This window comes from Pelmatolapia mariae, linkage group LG14, assembly GCF_036321145.2.
Source record: "Pelmatolapia mariae isolate MD_Pm_ZW linkage group LG14, Pm_UMD_F_2, whole genome shotgun sequence".
NCBI classification, from domain to species: domain Eukaryota; kingdom Metazoa; phylum Chordata; class Actinopteri; order Cichliformes; family Cichlidae; genus Pelmatolapia; species Pelmatolapia mariae.
In genome coordinates this window covers 9,407,362-9,424,156 of record NC_086239.1, presented here as the reverse complement: position 1 = coordinate 9,424,156, position 16,795 = coordinate 9,407,362, and the positions used below count along the sequence as shown (strand labels likewise).

General features: G+C 40.9%; 2 protein-coding genes across 2 annotated transcripts; one reads left to right on the top strand and one right to left on the bottom strand.

The window, feature by feature from the left end:
* Positions 1 to 4,672: 4,672 nt before the first annotated feature.
* On the bottom strand, positions 4,673 to 11,842 carry wu:fb16f03 (eukaryotic translation initiation factor 4 gamma 1). The gene is made up of 11 exons (XM_063494098.1): positions 11,803 to 11,842; positions 11,465 to 11,524; positions 9,806 to 9,810; positions 7,432 to 7,604; positions 7,033 to 7,158; positions 6,846 to 6,927; positions 6,583 to 6,681; positions 5,843 to 5,977; positions 5,581 to 5,659; positions 5,017 to 5,157; positions 4,673 to 4,869 (listed from the first exon to the last, which is right to left on the bottom strand). The coding sequence occupies exons 1-11, from the start codon at positions 11,840 to 11,842 to the stop codon at positions 4,688 to 4,690; spliced, it is 1,122 nt and encodes a 373-aa protein (XP_063350168.1). The 3' UTR covers positions 4,673 to 4,687.
* Positions 11,812 to 15,274, top strand: LOC134641752 (uncharacterized). Its single transcript, XM_063494286.1, has 8 exons — positions 11,812 to 12,132; positions 12,485 to 12,722; positions 13,093 to 13,392; positions 13,768 to 14,140; positions 14,226 to 14,334; positions 14,460 to 14,701; positions 14,805 to 14,963; positions 15,080 to 15,274. Exons 1-8 carry the CDS (start codon positions 12,127 to 12,129, stop codon positions 15,207 to 15,209), a joined length of 1,557 nt encoding a protein of 518 aa, XP_063350356.1. The 5' UTR covers positions 11,812 to 12,126; the 3' UTR covers positions 15,210 to 15,274.
* Positions 15,275 to 16,795: the final 1,521 nt, after the last annotated feature.

The window sequence follows — 16,795 nt, the reverse complement described above, 5'->3', positions numbered from 1 at the left end:
TTGCATTTAGGAGCGGTCCAGCACAACCATACCGTTCTATTTCAGGCTGACGGTGGGAGGTGGGGAAAGAAGGCTTCACTCCACTCTGCAGCTCATATTAGTGTTACAGACTGAACTGGCAGCTTTCTCACAGTATGATATACAACCCCCCCACCCCAAAATAAAATAAAATAAAAAAACACCCCACAGGATATAGCACAGGAACAGTCACAGCTTGTGGATTACATGATGAAAAAGGCAGAGCAGATTCTTGCAAACAAAACAGGGGTTGTTTTTCCTCCTTTTTATCAGAAGAACTAATCTTATCTGTGTGTATTTGGACCTGAATCACAGATCCAAAGTGAACATGTACTCTGAATGTGAGATATTGAATAACTTTTCCTTGATGTAAGTGGGGGTGGGGGTGTGTGTTTCGAGTACCTAACAGTTTTTGACACAACCCTGATACAGTTATGTGTTACTGCAGTTATGGAAACATGCGAAAGTAAAAGTAAAGGGAAAAATAAAAAGTGCTCCTACAGACTTTGTGTCACAAATCGTCAGTGTGTGCTTTTACTGCAACAGCAATCAGTGATAAAAAGATTTTTTTTTAATTATTATTATTAATGATGCCCATCAGACAAGTGAATAAAATAGGTTTGGCTGATCTCGACACCACATCATGTGATGTTGGGTCAGGTTCTGTAAGAAATGTCAAGCTAGTGATGATGCTTAGCTCATAGAAATATGATTTAAACAAATGTGAATATTTCTACCTGCAGATCTTTGGTACGTCCACCTCTATTTCAAGAATAGAAAGAAAGTATAAAAACGATATAAAAGAGTGCAACTGCAGTTTGAGATAATACCACAGACTGTATAAAAAAGATGGAAACAGCCACCGTGACACCACCCAGTGGTTTCTGGCCTGTGCATTTTGGCCACTCCCGTGTTGGTTTTGTGGAGCTAAACGTAAACATATATGCATGAGAGCACTGTACTAATGTTATTACATACATGCATGGTAAGCAAGTCAGTGCAACACAGAGACACATACTTATTGTAGCTCACTTTTCACTTGCCTCTCTCAGTCCTCCATAGCCTGTCTCTGATTGGTGCAGAACACAACAGAAAGGCTGATGCTCACAAACAACAACTGTTCCTGTTACTTTCACCAGATCTCATTGAAATTCAGAGTCCACTTTAAAGTACTATTACTAACATATTGCTTATATTGCAGAGCCACTGCTCAGATCATCTGAATAAGATCTTTTAATCAATCCATGCTCTGATTTTAAAACCAGAGGGGATCGCACCTTAGAGGTGGTAGCGCCTGAACTTTGAAACATCCTTCCTCAGCCTGTCAGGTCGTCTGAATCTCTCATTTGTTTCAACCAACTTCTGAAAACTCTTTTCATGGTTTAGCTTTCCTTTAATCTGTCCCCCATTATTTAGGCCATAGTTTACATCTATTTGTGCGTATGTAGGAATAAGGTGTAACATGTATACATATCTTTATGTGTGGCTTTAACTGAAGCCACAAATAAAGACATGAAGCACTTTATAATGTGTAATGTTTTTTGCTATACAAATAAACACAGAAGTAAAGGACTAGGCAGTAGAAAGCAGCATTATTTTTCAAATATTTCCAATAATGCTCCAAAAGGCACCAACAGTCCAGAGGTTCAGTTTTGTTCTAATTAGCAATGATTAGCGGGTAGCAGTTAACCATGTTGATCAGTAACCATGGCCCTAATTTTAAAACAATAACGACAATAATGTTTTTGCACCAGGTTGGAAACACGCTGCTTATTTCAACCTCTATTGGCCACCACAGGACCTGCTTTTTGTCTTGATTTGTTAGACCTGGAGTTTCCTGTTGACTATTTCAAATTCTAATTCAAAACTGCTCTACTGCTTCTATACTTAATGTGTTAGTGTGCAGTGTTTCTTGGTGAATTAATCCAGCCCTACTTTCTGAAGATCCCCAACAACTCCAGCTCTTTTCAGTTTAGTGTGAAGCCCCCCACTGGAATTACAGAACACATGTCTCATCTGTGTTTTTGTAACCTGTGTCCTGGCCTCTAGTTACATAACTTCTCTTGCTGACCACAGCAGCATGTCTCTGAGCTGCAGACTGCATGTGACACTCTGTCTCTGAGTTACATTACATCTGTCCCCTGATACATGTCAGCAGGTATCCCCGGAGTTTAGAGGCTAGCTGTTAAATGATTACCTCTAGGTCATGTTTCAGGTTGATATGAGCTCCATCATACATTATAACATACCATAATAGACCCATTTCTATAATATACTCTTGTTAAAGTTACAACTTGTTAAAGTTAAATCAGAGCACCAGAGTAATGAAGGAAGATGATTTAAGAGACTTTGAACTAGAGTTGTTGGTCCCAGATGGGCTGGTCTGAGTATTTCAGAAACTGGTGATCTGCTTGGACTGCGCAAATAACACTGGTTAGCATCACAGCAAGAGAATCCTGGGTTTGAATCTATGACCTGGCCAGGGTCTCCCTGTCTGCATGGGTTCTTTGGCTTCCTCCTACAGTCCAGAGACATGCAGTTAGTGTGATTAGGTTAACTGGTTATGTGTGAAGGGCTATTATATGTTAGCTCTTTGGCAGACTGACACTTTGTCTCGGGTGTACCCTGCCTCTCGCCCTATAACAGCTGAGATAGGCTCCAGCAGTCCAGAATTAGATAGGCGAAAGAAAATGGACGGATGGATGCAACCAAGGTATGCAGAAGAGCGGAACGATGTCACAAATCTCAAACTGACTTCTTGAACAATGATAACAAGCTCATTGCACCCAAAAGGCCACCGTAGTCACCTTTGGGGTGATTCACATTCACAGTCAACAAATCTGCAGTCACAGAGGAATGTTCCAATCACAGGATCAAAGTGGAAAAGCAGCCCTGGCCATGCCACTTCCCCTGGCTAAAAACCTATTCATTCTAAAGTTTTTAGTTTTCTCATGTTTCTGATTCATGACTCGTGTCTCATAATGAAGCTCAAACTCAGGAGATAAGTGTCTATAATAAAGTCCCTCTAATTTATTTTTTAACCTGAAAGATACTCATTAAAAAACAAACAGAAAACCAAAAAAACAACAACCCACAACCTAATATATTGTTAGGGAAATCTGTTCTGTGTGGCTGAAAAAAATAAATAAATAAAATCAAACATCAACCACAATATTTGATTTTCAAATCATGTGGATCAAAGTGGCAAAACAGCACCGGCCTTGCTGCCGCCTCCAGTCACAAAACCACAAGCATCTGCATTTTCCTTTTTATTTGCAACCATCTTTATTATCTCTTCCAGTTCTGGATGTGAAAAGAGGCAATAATTTTCTTTAATTAAATATCTTTTTTAATAAAGTAAAGCAGAAAAGTATTTACAATTTTTCAATTAAACTGTAATCAATGACTGGGGTTGGATATCACAAGCACCTTCTGCCAGCTGAGGAGAGAAAAATATAAATACAGGGGAAGGGGGAACTGCCACATTGTTTCAGAGGAGCAGGGGAAATAGGGGTTACATTAGCATAATTTCTTTAAAAGAAAACTATTCATCGTATATTTACAGAACTCTCCTGAAATGCATTTCCACTCATGGAAGCAAAGAAAGGCCTTAGGATTCGTACTGTTAAACTTTTCTTAAAAGTCCTTTGTCATTAAAGTGGATTTTTGTCTGTATACTTTTTCAAGTTTCAATAATGATACTTTTTCTTTAAAAAACAAAACAAAAACACCAACAGGCTTTGAACGAGGGTGAAACCATGATCCCTCGCTCTTGCTCTCCCTCTCTCTCTCAGTCCACAGTTTGTTTTTGAAGTGCAGGAAACAAGTGAAACAGACACATTAGAGGTCGGGGTGGTGGGATTGAGTTGGGCTGGGGTTTTAAAGGGTAGCATCGCTGCCACCCCTGCAAGCAGCAAAATGGTCAATGTTCATTGCCCCTCTCCTCAGTGACAACGTCCTCAGAAAGTCCACAACCGTTGCATTCACTCATGACTGAAATGTCTTCTAGACGGCTCTTATCTTTGTAGTTTTCGATTTTTCTTACAAAAAAAAAAAAACCAAAAACAAAAAACCAAAACAAACCACCCTTAATCATCCAACACTTTGAAAAGGGAAACAAAAAGCTTTACATAAGCACATCATGTAGATCCAAACGGCGGACATGTAGCATGACATCTGTCATGTCGACATGATAAAGGGTGAATTCATCAAAAATATAGATGTGAACAGCATTTTAAAGTTTCTGTTATATTTTCTGTCTTTAAGCAAAATGTCTTGAGTAGTTTTGCCGTGGCGAGAAAAAGCTTTCTGAAAACAACCCAAAAAATAAAAATACTGAAGGAAACAGCATCAGAGCATTCCTACAGCTTTCAACTCTTCTCAGCATTCTCCCTCTCTCTCTCAAATCTATTTATCTCTTTAGTTAATCCTGTGTTTGTTTCAAAAAAGACATTCAGTTGCACAGAAGAAAAACAAGAAACTGAAAACAAACAAGAAAAAAAAAAGGATCGAATGTTCGATCCATAATACAATCTCTCCCAGTTGAAGAAGTTTTTTTTTCTTTATTTTTTTTTCTGTTTATGCAGAAGGATTTTGCTGATTCAGCCTCTTGTGAATCATCCACAGAACATTCGCTGCCCAGAACTCCCATCGAGTCTCCCAGCAGCCCCTAGCTGTTATCGGATTCATCCCCGGCTTCGCGGAGCCACGTGAAGAAGGCAGTGACGGACTTCAAGGCCACGCCCTTCCCCTGCTGTTCGGCGGGGTCTTTGCTGGACTCCCACTTGTAGAAGGCCTCCTCTTTGATCACATCTTCATCGTAGAGTGTGTCGAAGAACATTCGCAGCAGATCTGATGAGGGAGGGGAGAAAGGAAATGAGGAAAATGGTGAGGAATGAGGAAATGATGCCGATCGCTTTCTTAATCTTTTAAGAGAAGCAGAAATCTGAATTTCAAAGCAGTGACAAAGGACAACCTGAGCCTGAATGAGCTACTTACTGGCAGGCTGCTCCATCTGCAACATGAGGGCCTGCAGAGCATACAGAGCCTGTAGCTCCTTCTGCTCGTCCTTCAGGTATTTCTGCAGGAGCTTCGCCCTCCGTTTGATCTGCTCGCTGTCAACCTTGTAGGGATTCTCACCTGTGGAGGAAAAGTTTCAAGAATGTTCACATTTCACTTGGACTACACCCTCTGGCCTGGATTATTTTCACACACTGAATAGCAGCCCTTTCATTTCTAAAAGTACAACTAAAGCCACATACTGACAATTAACAGAACAGAACATTAGAAAAAAGGAATGAAATAAAAAGATCTTTTTTTTTTCCTAGCAGATGAGACTTCTACCAAATGTTAAACATAAATGAAGTCCTGTCAGCTGTGAGGGAACTAAAGGCTCACTTTAAATAACATGATTTAACTGATTTCAGCAGTAAAAGGTCCCAAAGTTCAGTAATATGGTAAGAGGACTTAAAGCCCATCAGAACTGAAGTGGACCAGGAAGTCTACTAGTCTACTTAGTCTCTTGTTAATAGTGTTTAATGTGAAGAGTGCAGAATGACTCACAAATTGCTGACTGGCAGATGCAGGTCATCAGCGCTCTGACAAACATGTTGGAGGAGGTCTGCTGTTCATCCTGGTTGGCCTACAAAGAATCACGTTTATTTACGTGTGCACAAAACTGGAAAACACCACCCAAAATACGATGACCTGTATGAATCAGCTCTGTTAGTGCTGCGGTTACTAAAGTTGCTTTGTTAAGAAACTAACGATGACACATTTTCAGGTTCTAAAAGTCAGAACCCACATGAGTGGATCTGAAACAAACCTCAATCCAGTCAAAGATCCTCTGGTTGTCAGCCTTGTCCTGGATCAGTCTGTCCAGCTGTCTGGTCAGATCTGCAGCGCTGAGCTCCTTCTTCTTGCCCTTCTCCGACTCATCGCCCAGTGTAAACTCCACATTCTACAGACAGAGAGAGAGGGGCATCGTGGTCATTTTTCACGACGTTTGTCACATCACATGCTATGAGAATATTTCTTCCTTTTATCCTGCATTACATTAAATGTGATGAGAGGATTGTAACACTGCATATTGGACTGGAGGATTAGACTATTATACTACTCTTATTAATGAAACTCATTTAAGATCCATGTGTGGCATTTTAAGATCACATAAACAATGATGATACCTAACATTTGATGAGTTATTACTTTTCACCTCTGGTCATTTTTCTGCATTTCTTCAGCATCTGTCATTACAGTGGTAAGATACTTTTTTCTCACTTGGATCTGTACGATGTACAATGCTGATATCCTTAATATGGTCAAAAAAACTGAATTATGTAATGCTAATTCAAGATAGTTTAAAAGAATTGGAGCATGATAACCCTGTGGAAGTTTTCTTTAACTATGTGAACACAAAGTCACGTCCAGATGTTTAGTAATCAGACTCCTCAGTTAAGACCTGAGCTTTAGATTCTTGCTTTTTTCCTTTGCAGTGTTGAATTACATCAAGGATAACCACAGACAGCAGGCTGTTAATGATGAAGGCAGTGAGTGAACCCTCACCTTTTCTGTCACAAACTTGTTGACGTCTACGTCCTCAGGGAGGAAGTCCTTCCACCGCAGGCCTGCCTCCCTCCACATTGTACCTGCCTTTTTATGGCTCTGATGCGAGGAAAGAGATGTTTGTAGAATGATGGAAAATGCAATCATATTTATGAATGCCACATGGATAGATCTTAATCTTGTTTTTTTTCTGGGACAAAAGTTTATGTATATATGCTAGCTTTTCAAAAACACAATGTGACATAATAATGATCAGCTCTTACCATTCCTTTGCAGAGTAAAGTGAGGATGTGAACCAGCAGGACTCCAGCTTTGCCCAGAGGGATCAAAGGCTTTGAGACATCCCTGAAGACACATCAGGCAACCAATGAATTAACCATCAACAAATAGAAATATCCCATTTACTCCTCATCTAAAGTGTTGAGAGACTTAGCAAGTACTATAACAAACCTGAAAAGTTCTCCCATGGGCATGCCTCCCTCTTGAAGCATGGGAGTGATCAGCTCAGCCAGGTAGAGCCAGATGTGGGGGATGTCTATCGCCATGTCTTCTGCCACCTCCAGGATTTCCTTAAGCCTGAAAAAAGAAGCACAGTACACGGACATCAAAGATTATTCAAGGGTTAAGAAATACAAGAACAAGCCGAACTTGACTCAGCAGATGGAATTATTAAGCAGCATCGCACCATGCTGGTAGCAACATATGGAAACTCACTGCTTTTTGGCCAGACAGGGGGTTTTAAGATTTCACCAAATGCTGAAAAATATTCACAAGCCTGACGTTTCCCTGCGGGCCGCTGGTAATGTGGAGTCCTGCTGGTCCAAACTTCCCTGGGGGTTCTGTACTCACCCTTTGTAGTACTGCTCCTTTGGTAGGATGCCGGTCTTAATGAGCTGGTGCAGCAGCAGGCCCATGTGCTCCCTGCCGATCGTGCTGCGCTCCAGTGTTGACTCCAGCCCGTTTCGTACAAACACAAACAGCAGCTGAGTGCTATTTATCTCCTGCACGCACTGCAGAGCCTCCTGTGGGGACAGACAAGGACAGAAAGACAGCAGTGAATCATAAGCTCCTCTTTTAACCTCTTGTTAAGAGATTTTACTGTTTTATTATACCTTTTTATAAAGCTTATGTTTTACTTCATTTAACACGGAAACTATGTGGAAATAACTGTTTTTGTATAACTGCTTGTGAATCCAGTCTCAACCATTTACAGAGAAAAACAGGAAATGCCTAAGGCATTTGAAACCAGAAGATCACGCCGTAGTCATGAGGACGAAGACGTGCAGTGAGTTTGTTTTAAGGGGAAGCACGCCGTTGCCCTTATGAGAGTTATGAAAGGGTGTATTGTGTGAACAAGTGTATAAATAAAGAAAGCGGACTACAGTTGGGTGTGAGTCTCACTCAGAGCTCTCACCCATGTACATGTCTTAACAAGCTTGTTGTCTCTTTCTTTACTGAAACGAAAATACTCTGACATATTTTTTGGCCCTTTGAGCCGGATAGGAAATAACAACTGTTTTGTTGTGACTCCAAACAGAGATCTACACTGATTCCCGACGTCGTGGAGAGCACGCACTGAAGTCTGTCAACAGCCCTCTCCAGGTAGAGGATAAAGCCCAGAAACGTTGAATTCGGGTTCTGGCCAGTGTTTTATCAGTGGTCCACGGCGGTGGGATTCAGTGGAACGATCTAATGAAACCGGCTGCAGCGACGTTTCAGTAAGGTAAAGAAACCCACACATATACACTCACGTAAACGAGTTCGCCTATCGCACGGGCAGGTTAATAAAGTGTAGGAAGGGATCCATAAAAGAGTTCGCCTATCGCACGGGCAGGTTAATAAAGTGTAGGAAGGGATCCATAAAAGAGTTCGCCTATCGCACGGGCAGGTTAATAAAGTGCAGGAAGGGATCCATAAAAGAGTTCGCCTATCGCACGGGCAGGTTAATAAAGTGCAGGAAGGGATCCATAAAAGAGTTCGCCTATCGCACGGGCAGGTTAATAAAGTGCAGGAAGGGATCCATAAAAGAGTTCGCCTATCGCACGGGCAGGTTAATAAAGTGCAGGAAGGGATCCATAAAAGAGTTCGCCTATCGCACAGGCAGGTAAATAAAGTGCAAGCTCGCCCATTGCACGAGCTGGTATAAAAGTGCAAGGATTCGCCCGCCTGAAGGGCCGGTAGACTGATCCGCTGAAAGGATCTGCGCGACTGTATATTAAATGTTTGTGTTTTTTGTGTGTGAAGAGTAAATCATTTTTAACAGCACAGTACGCTGCTGGATTACTCTTTGGTTTCTGTCATTTTATTTCCTGTCAGTGGCCAAAGTACTGGTGAGGAGGGAGAAAGGTCGTGTTTTATCACATAAAGATGGCACCGCTCCATGAATAGCTTGGAGTCGAAGGACGTGTCAACTACCACTCCTGACTCTAATACCAGAGACGGCTCTGCAATATTGTTGTAATGGGTAACAAAGCTACAAAACTCACTGCTGACGAGCAGTGGCTAGAGAAAAAATGTCCAGGCGCCGGACAAATTAGTGCATGCAGATGGAGGAACCCAAAGAAAACTAAATGTCCCACATGGGAGGGGAAATGTAGCCCCTCCGCATTGACTAAATTAAAAGAAACCCTCCAAGCAGAAATAAATACTGAGAAAGATCCAAAAAAGAAAATAAAACGCTCACAAGAACTGCAATATTTTAAAGCATGGAAAGAGGAGAAAGAAAGGAGAAGTGAAAAAAGAGAGAAAAAACAAAAGAAAAAAGAAACAACGTTACAAAAATCACAGCCACCTCCTTATGTGACAACGTCGTCGGCACCTGAACCACAATCAAAAAATCCATCCACCACCCAAACTAACCCCTATGCTCAAGCTCAAAGCATGTTAAAAAGTATAACTGTAGGTAGAAACCCGCAGGACGACATAGGAAAAGACCCATATGGGAGAGTCACGGAGGGCAGTGTAGATCCACCTGGCCTCTCAGGTCTGTTTCCAATGATAGCCACACCCAATCCTAGATTTGGACAGCCGACCGGTGGTGAAAATAATGAGCGAGATGAGAATCCAAATATATTTGTTTTTAGACCATGGTCACAAAAAGATAGACAGAATGTACTCAAAGATGTCCCACCTTTAAATGAAGGTTTCATACAGTGGAGAGATGCTGTCGAGTTAATTAGAAGACAGTGGTATTTGAATGGCCATGAAATGCTTCAGGTAATACAAGACCTGTTAGGATTAAAAATAGGAACAGTTAGAGGAGACTTCACAGGATCAGAAGAAGATGGTAGGGCCCTAGGCCCCGGATCTGCTGACCTACAAACTGCCATGACACAGTTGTATGAGCGGATTAGAGTTCGACTGGCTCCCAGAGCTGACTATGCTAAAATAGGAGAAGTAAAGCAGAAGGAAGCTGAAACAGCATCAGACTTCCTCGATCGTTTACGCCCAATCTTTAGACAACATTCAGGATTAAATTATGAGGAAGGCCCAGAAACCCCGTATCAACAACATTTAAAAAAATGCATTTTTAAATGGCCTTTTGCCACCTGTAAAAGCACATGTAGAGAAGCATTGGGTAACCATGAACATCGGGTCACTGCCTGATGCATTACAATATGCAGAACACGCTACTCGTGTGTTAAAGAAAAAAGATAAAGGGAACGTTTTTTCTGTGGATCCTGAAACAGGATTTGTAGCCTTTGTAGGAGGATATAGAGGCCCAAGGCAGGGACAGCAGAGAAACAGAGGAAGGAGAAGAGGAGGTTTTAGAGGTGAAAACAGAAGAGGCGGATATTGAGGAAAGCGAGAGAATGACAGAGAAAGATATGAAAGTGACAGAGAGAGAGATAACACTTGCTGGAACTGTGGTAAAGAGGGACACATGGCAAGGAACTGCAGGAATAGAGGAGAGAAACAGCAGGATTGACTAGGAAAGGGACAGGAAGAAGAACAGGCAAAGGATGACATTTTTAATATAGAACAATTAGTTCTAGATTCAGAGCACAAACCTACTATAATTATGCATGTAAATGGTCAGCCTATGACCATGCTATGTGACACTGGAGCATGTAGAACAGTTCTACATGAAAAACCTAAAGGATTAAAATTTTCAGTAGACACTGTAATTGTGAAATCAGCCTCAGGACATACAAATGTACAGCCGCTTACCGAACCGCTGATACTGGAGGAAAGGAAAAGTGGTAGAAAATGCAAAAATCAGTGCATTTATGATCCATCCTGCCCAGTGAATCTGTTAGGCAGAGATAGTTTAGAAAAACTAAAAATAGGAGTAGTACCTGGTGAGAATGGCATGCACGCAGAGTTAATGCTGTGTGAGGAGGAATCAACGAGCCAATCTCTTTTCTACTGTAAAGGCGAAGGTGCGCCTCATTATTACTGGACTTTAGATTTGCCACCTTTGGAGCCTTTGCAGCGATTAGCAGAGAAATATTTGCCACCAGACTCTCAACAATTAGCGTGCACGGACTATCATAACACTTTGAGATTTAAACAAAGACCCAGTACTGGGTCTTTGGCTCTTTACTGTGCATCTGCAACACAGAAATACGTGTCTGTTTGGCCATGCTGAAAGGAGCTGTGCCTGCAGCTTCATTAACACTACAATAATATAATAAATCAAATACAACAAATTGTTTTAAAACATTAACTTAAGCTCTCAAAAACAAAAAGCACAAAATAAATAATATGTCACTGAAAAATCATCAAAAACAACTTATAAGAACAATAAACAAAATAATTCAAACATTATACTTCAGTACAATCATATTAATAACCGCCATCCAACAGGCAATACAACACTGTACTTATAAAAACAATGAATGAAAGACTGCATCTCCAAAACATAAGAACATCTCCATACCTGCAACACAGAAATAAGTGTCTGATCTGTGTGTGTCACGCATCTGCCAGTACACCTCTCCTGACGAAGGAAAAAAGAGTGCACGCTGTTAAAAAAAACTGCCGCGAGTATGCTCACAAGCTGCTAGCGATCAGGCTAACTTAGCATGCTAACATTACAGCTGCGTTCTTGGCTAAAACTCATTAAAAACATATATTAGCAAACTCCGCCCTCCACAAAACTTATCCCGAACGAATCTCTTATTGACAAACAAAAACGCGCGGTTGGCTGTATTCACATTGCAGCTTGGGGTCTGAACAAACTTTTAATTAGCAGAGAGCAACGTGGCAGTGTCTTACCTCCGGCCATGCTGAAAGGAGCTGTGACCGGGGCACACATGCACGCGCCTATGTCACCAGCGCACACACACGAACGCACACAGACTCAGATCACACAGGCCTGACTGTTTTGTTACCATGGATGCAGCTTTACAACGGCAGGACATTGCACGTGACATTCCGTGTTACGTCACAAACACCCTACCACTGTTAGACTCGTTCGTTTTTGAGACGTCACTTTGAAGGATTACAGCTTTCGGTGCATCAACTGCATTTTTGTCTGCTTAAATAGGCAAAAATTATAACTTTACAGGATAGCTCAACGGAAATCATCGCTTTATAGAAATGAATGTAAGTACAAGCTTCTTTTTACTTCTCTAAACATACTTTTCACATCTCAAATTCATAAAGAGAAAAAGTAGATGTTAAAAGTAAAAACAGACAAAGGGTGTTTTAATGTAAAAATAACTGACATATGAAGACAGCTCATCACTTTTGATGTTTTCATGCTTTCTGTTGTTGTTATGGCATAAAGTTAAAATACTTTGGTTTTAAACAAACATTGTAGGATTAGATGTGTGGTGGTGTAATGTGGTTTAGTTTACCACAATAAAATTGTAAATCTATTTTTGTAAAATTGTTTTTAGACATTTCAAGTCAACTCAGCTTTTTTCCCTTTAATATAATTGTCTCCAATTTTTAGAGACGTACAAACGGCAAAGAAACGAGGGAGAGAAAGACGGACACTCTTTCTCGAATTGATGAGATTCTTAGGCCTGTGGAAGACCTAGAAAAACGGATCCGTGACCGGATTTTCAATGGTCACTCTGAAACTCCCGAGGAACACAGGCCTATCCCCTTTGCTCCGTGTCCTCCATCATCTTCTCGTCCTCACAGGATTAGTCCGATTGCAGCGAGGTTAAAAAACTACAGAGAAACAGGTCAGTGCTTAAATCGATGTAATGATGAGTCAGACATTTAAACTCTTCAGGCTTTTAAGCAGCTGTTGTGTGAGAGATAAACCCTCCAACCAGAGTTTACACATTGCTAAAACACATTTAATGTTAAGGTGTTGCCATGGTAAATAGCTATAGAGGTCAAAAGTTTGACATTTCAGCTTCATTTTTATCCAGCCTGTGATTTGGTTTTATTTGAATACAAATTTTGTGATGAACTGAAAACTTGTACTTTAATTTAATAAACACATACATGGTTTGCTTTCCCTTTAAAGTGGACTTTTGTCTTGTTCATCCTCAGCTGCAAACAAACAGAAATGTGAGTAATAAATATTTCATGATCTAATCTGTGCAGACAAAGAAGTCGCCGGTGGTGTCAGGCTGGTGACACCCTTTAGAGAAACACCCAGGGACAGCTTGCATCCACTTGGTGAATTTTTTGGGGAGGTGCAGCCACAGCGGGAATTGAGCTCGGCATCTTCATCGAGCTCTGATGGAAGTTCAGTAACACCGCGAGACAGTTACACTCCTGAGGAGCTCAGGGCGATCCCATTTGTGAAGACCCCCCCTCCTCCTCCACCACCGTGTCCTCCATCATCCTCTCGACCTCACAGAAGACAGATTTCAGTGAGGCCAAAAAACTACAGAGAAACAGGTCAGTTCTTATATCGACGCACTAAAGAGTCAGAATGTCAGACATTTAAACCCTTCAGACTTTTAAGCAGCTGTTGTGTGAGAGATAAACCCTCCAACCAGAGTTTACACATTGCTAAAACACATTTAATGTTCAGGTGTTGCCATGGTAAAATATCTATAGAGGTCAAAAGTTTGACATTTCAGCTTCATTTTTATCCAGCCTGTGATTTGGTTTTATTTGAATACAAATTTTGTGATGAACTGAAAACTTGTACTTTAATAAACACATCCATGGTTTGCTCTCCCCTTTAAAGTGGACTTTTGTCTTGTTCATTCTCAGCTGCAAACAAACAGAAATGTGAGTATTGAATATTTCATGATCTAATCTGTGCAGACAAAGAAGTCGCCGGTGGTGTCAGGCTGGTGACAGCCCAACATATGGTTCGGACATTGGATCAAGCAATTAAAAAAATTGTTGATGCCTACCTGCCCCAAACCAGTCCTCCTCTTCCAGCTCCCCGAGCTGGGGCTCCAGCAAGGGTTGTAGCTCTGACCCCTGCTCCAGCAGCTCCACCTTCTCCAGCTCCAGCTCCAGGAAGCAGAAAACCTCGAAGGGTTGTTAAACACCCTCCAGAGGTTGACTTTAAAGAGCTTATTGCAGGGTACCTCGTCTCAATTGATGAAAAGTTAGGGGAGGAGCTTCAGCCAGTCTGGAATCCTTCAGAGACTCTCCAGCTGAGCCTCAGCCTGCTGAGTCAGGACGACTGGTAAAATGATTTTCTACTGTTAGCATTAATTATTTTCAATTTAATGTGAGGATATGAGTTTTAAAACTATTTGATCTTCCTACAGGCAGAAAAAGATACAGGGGCTACGATACATCCGCACCCTGGCGCGGCATCACCAAAATGAGTTGACGTCATTAAACCTCCGTAAAGTTTGTTTGGGGGTGACACAAGAGGTATACCAGCTGTTTTTCTCTACATCTGTGTTTTTGCCACTCTCTTCTGTCCATGTTTGCCCTGTCTCATGCAGTTTTGTAACAGGTTTGATTTCTAACTGCTTAAATTTCCTCTGATTCTTTAGATTAAAAACAATCGCTCTTGTGTGTCCTGTGCGGCACTGGACACCGTGGGATATTTGTGTGTTCACCTCAAAGAAAGGATGGACAGAGAAGCTGATTTGACCTGTGAGAGTCTACTCCAGGTGTTTGCAAGGGCAAATGCCAATCCGTTCATTCAGAAACATGCCAAGGAAGCTCTGACAGCTCTGGTTCATCATTGTAGCCCGAGTCGCTTTATAACTAGCCTGGAGATCCATGGTTTGAAGTAAGTTCACACCTGTGAAGAGTATCTGTGACCCCAGCATCACAATCAGATCAGGTGAAAAACAAACACGCTGAATGGATTTGTCTGTGTTTTTTTTCCTCAGACATAAGAGCGTTCTCGTGAGAGCTGGTGCCGCACTGGGGCTTCTTATGATCAATGAAGTCATGGGAGCGGAGAAAGTTCTGTCTGCAAGACAGAATTTCACCAAATACTTCCTGTTGGCTGTCAGTGCAGTGTGTCTGGATGCTTCCTCTGAAGTCAGGTCAGTGTGAACTTTTAACAATTATAGGCTGATATTTCTATTTTGACTTTCTTTTGATAAATTCTCTGCATTTACTTAGAAACTAAAGTGCTGATTAACAATGCTTCTCTCTGCAGAGCTCATGGAAAGGCCATCTTAAAAGACCTGGTCAAACAGAGGAACTTCAAAAAGATGTGGGTAGAAAGCGTCTCGGATAAATCCCGCCGTGAGTTGCAAAAAAGACTCAGAGACGTATTTCAGAAATAGACACAGGTAAGCCACACAGCATACACGAGCAGCCTTCAAATTAAGTAACCACTTTGAAGGCTGCTCATTTCTGTGTGGCATTTTCAGAAATTTCCCACATCACGTCTGCTTCAGGTAAGTATATATTTCATTTAAATATTTAATATAACATTTACAGTAATTACATATTTAATATGCATAAAAAACACTCACTTATACACCAACCGGTCGAGGCAGATGGCCGCCCTCCCTGAGCCTGGTTCTGCCAGAGGTTTCTTCCTGTTAAAAGGGAGTTTTTCCTCTCCACGGTCGCTCATAGGGATCAATTGGGTACAATAACTTTGTTGCTTTTTGGTCCGTCACATTGATCAAAAAGCAACATGTTCTTAATAGAGTGGCAAGTGAGTGTTTTACATTTTCCATCTGTGAACGGTAGCTTCTACCGCTCATTTATTGATTTGGCACAAAATAAAGAAACTTTAAAAAACAACAAATGTTCTTGTCTGTCTTCAAGTTATTTTCAATTAACAAATTCAATGAATCAAATTGCATTCAGAGTTATTCTTGTATTTCCTCACGTAATATAGTCAGTAGCCTAAAGTGCAATATGTCAGCTACGAATAATATCTTTGTATTGTTGTTGTGGAAAAATAATGTAAACATCGAAACCAAGCTGATTTTCTGAGATTTATTGAAAGAAATTTCAAACCTCTGCAACTGGATCAATAAAGCACAAACAGGGTTTGTACCAGCATTGACAAAAAGGCATTCTGTTTAACGACCTTATTGATGGCGACTCCCAGAAATATAAAGCTAGCACCCCCTCATCCTCCTCACCTCCAGATTCCAGTGGCCTGAGCGCCCCTCTCTGTCGCCTGAAATCAATGACTTCTTTTGGCTTTTTAATATTTAGTGAAAGGTTTTTATAAGAGCACCAATCAGATACTGACTTAATGTCAGATGTTTTTTTATATTATTATTTTGTGGACATCAGATATCTGATATCAGCAGAGATGGGAAATTTGACTTTTCCACCTCCTCGTTGGTCTTTCCCAGTGCAGCAGCCAGAGCTGCATCAAGCAGCCAGCAGCCAGACGCCTTCTGGAGGGAGACTAACTGCAGCAAAGGGTCTCTGGGTGGCTTCTTAGCATGTGGAAATTCTTCATTCAGCAGTTGTGAAGAGGAAATTTGAAAATCAAAGTACAATCATAACATTTTTTATGCTGACAACTCTCCTGCTATGAGTTTAATTTATTTAATAAAATCGTCTTAAATGAACAAAATATTAAGCTATTAATGAGTTATTAAGAAAATAGTTCTAATGACTTGGTTAGTATCCATGTGTTGCAATTAAAAGAGTAACAGTTAACAAAAGAGCAGCTTTTACAACCAGATATATTTCATAATTTTATGGATATTTGATGATGATTTCTTTACTCGAAGCTGCCATGTGATGCCAAATGTTATTACTGTAAGTTGACACTGTACTACTGAATTATTTAGATTGCATTCCTAGAAGATTCATCCAGAATCTAATTTAAAATCCTGCTCCTCACATACAAGGTGTTGAATAATCGAGCTCCACCTTATCTTAAAGACTTTATAGC